Source organism: Tupaia chinensis, unplaced genomic scaffold, assembly GCF_000334495.1.
Source record: "Tupaia chinensis unplaced genomic scaffold, TupChi_1.0 Scaffold000311_2, whole genome shotgun sequence".
In the NCBI taxonomy this organism is placed as follows: Eukaryota; Metazoa; Chordata; class Mammalia; order Scandentia; family Tupaiidae; genus Tupaia; species Tupaia belangeri.
The window spans coordinates 6,433,579-6,436,073 of NW_006159803.1; the positions used below are offsets into that span (position 1 = coordinate 6,433,579).

Genomic DNA, 2,495 nt, shown 5'->3' on the forward strand with positions numbered 1-2,495 from the left:
TTAAACTCACGTCGGGCGCGTGTGCATGCGCGCCCAAGATCCCAAGAGGAGAATGGAGGAGAAGGGATTGCGGATTGCGGCGTGGCCATCCCCCCTGGGGGTGATTTCTCACTTTCTGTCTCTCTGTCTCTCTCTGTCTGGCAAGTGCATGCGCCCTATCGCAAAAACTTCTCCAAAAAAAAAAAAGTGTAAAGGCAAATCACTCAACTCCTGGAGACTACTTTCTCATAAAGCACCAATAAATTTTATTTCTCTCACAGAATCATGAGGTGTGGGATAAAGTTTATAAAGGGTTTAGCAAAGCCTAAGATAACAGCAGATGCTTAATAGTCACTCTTTTTATTAGAATTAATCACATTAATAAACACTGAGAGGAATATTCTATTTTCTGGAATCTGTAGGCCCAAATGATTACTATAACTTTACGAACTATCTAGACAACATGGAGCTAATGCAATATTAAGATTTACTAAAGGGCCAGGCGGTGGCATATCTGGACCCATATGGGAAGGGTTCTGGGTTCATGTCCTGTGACCTCTCTGAGCATGCCAAGAGCATACAACTGCCCATGATCCTGGCTGGCTGAGACTTGGGGTGGATCGTAGCATGGGGACCCTACTGGGGGAAACTGTCTCTCTCTCAGAAGAAATAAATTTTATTTACTTAATAAATAAATTTAATTTAAAAAAGGATTTAACATATGTTCCATGAGATATGGGAGACAAATTGTGTTAGTTTCTTACCCAAGAGCTGCACTGAATGGCCAGCCTAAAATAGCTCCAGCTGCTACTCCCAGCACAGCAATGGAAGTCTTGTCCATATACCATCCAGTCATGGCTATCAACGTAGTGTACATACAGAAGCTACTAGGAAGGAATGCTGCAAGAGTAAAGACATCAGAATAAGGGGAGGGGAACAAGAGCTTGAGATTTATAAAGTGTCAATTATTAAAAACATACCTACAGGGACCAGTAGATGGTATAATGGTTATGTTGCTGGACTCCCATGTAGTCAACCGTGATGCCAGTCCTAGACCAGACAGCTTAAAACTCAAGCCAGGCACATGTGCATGGCACGCCCGACATCCCAAGAGGAAAATGGAGAAGGGATTGTAGCATGGCCATCCCTCCTGGGAAGTGTGATTTCTTTCCCTTTCTGTCTCTCTCTCTCTCTGTCTCTCCGGCAAGTGCACATGTCCTATAGCAAAAACCTATCAAAAACAAAACAAAACAAAACAAAAAAACTTCAGTACCTACATGGCTGGCCTGGCTGCAGTGCTGTGAGTGACTGGGTGGCAGGGTGCTTTTGTTTGAGGTGGGCCACTTCGAAGCCCAGGTTTGGATCCTGGACCAGCCTGACCAGGTCAGGTGTAGTAGCTCATGCCCATAATTCTAGATAACTGAGAAGCTGGAGCAGAGGATCCAAACATTGAAATTCTGTTTTTTTTTTTTAAAAAGAAATTCTGTTTAAAAAAACAAATCTTTCCCACCTCTCTGTCTACCCTCCTCCTCCCATGTGTGTTCATATGCATGCTTTCTCTCACAAAAAATAAAAAAATTTACCTACACTGCAAAAATGTCAATAATGAGGAACATACTTTGGGCAATGCTATATAAGAAATGGGCAGCAGGGGGACACACAATGGTGCAGTTTTAAAACACAGTGCTCTGTTGGGCAATCCCACATGGGTAGGTTCCAGGTTCAAGTCGAGAGACCTCTCTGAGTACACTAGGCACATGCCTGCCTGTGATCGGGAATGACTGAAGGCTGAAAGTGAACAGTGATATCAAGACCCTGTTAAAGGGTGCTATCTCTCTCTCTGTCTCTGTTTCTCTAATAGAAAAAATAAACTTTAAAAAATGAAATGGGCACTAACAGGATATTCCTTTTTATTATGTTTATTTATTTATTTTGGTTTTTGCCATAGGGCATGTGTGCTCACCAGAGAGAGAGAGAGAGAGACAAGGAGAGACAAAGAGAGACAAAGAGAGAAAAAGCAAGAAATCACTCCCCAGGGGGGATGGCCACACCACAATCCCTTCTCCTCCATTCTCCTCGTGGGATTTTGGGCACACATAGCATGATTTTCAAGGTGCTGGATCCAAGACATGAACCACAGTCAGCCATGTGGGAGTCTAGTGCCTTAACCACCATGCTGCCTGCTGGCCCCAAGAGATATTCCTTTAAAAAAAAAAAAAAAAAAAGTTCAGTTATCTTACTTTCTCATTTCTGCTTTTTAGGTATTAATAAATATATGGCCCCAATTATACAATACTAATCATGCAGTCCTCTCCTGCCCTATACCTCAAATACAAAATTTACAGAATTCCAGGTTCCCTCAAAACACCTCCCCAAACCCAAGGTTATATTTACAGGCAGGGAATCTACATCAAAAAATTTAGAGCCGGGACCAGCAGTTAGCGTAATGGCTATGTCGCTGGACTCCCACGTAGTCGACTGCGTGGGAGTCCCGGACCTAGGGGCTTAGACTCCAT

The 2,495-nt window shown here is 43.1% G+C and overlaps 1 protein-coding gene across 3 annotated transcripts in view; it reads right to left on the reverse strand.

Annotated features, from left to right (window-relative positions):
- Positions 1 to 2,495, reverse strand: part of LOC102479989 (alpha-1,2-mannosyltransferase ALG9) — a 107,095-nt gene that overhangs the window by 74,336 nt on the left and 30,264 nt on the right. For all 3 annotated transcript variants that reach the window (XM_014588807.2, XM_027772873.1, XM_006150981.2), the window contains one exon: positions 744 to 879. In XM_014588807.2, the coding sequence (XP_014444293.1) occupies positions 744 to 879 (136 nt within the window). The remainder of the gene's footprint in view (positions 1 to 743; positions 880 to 2,495) is intronic.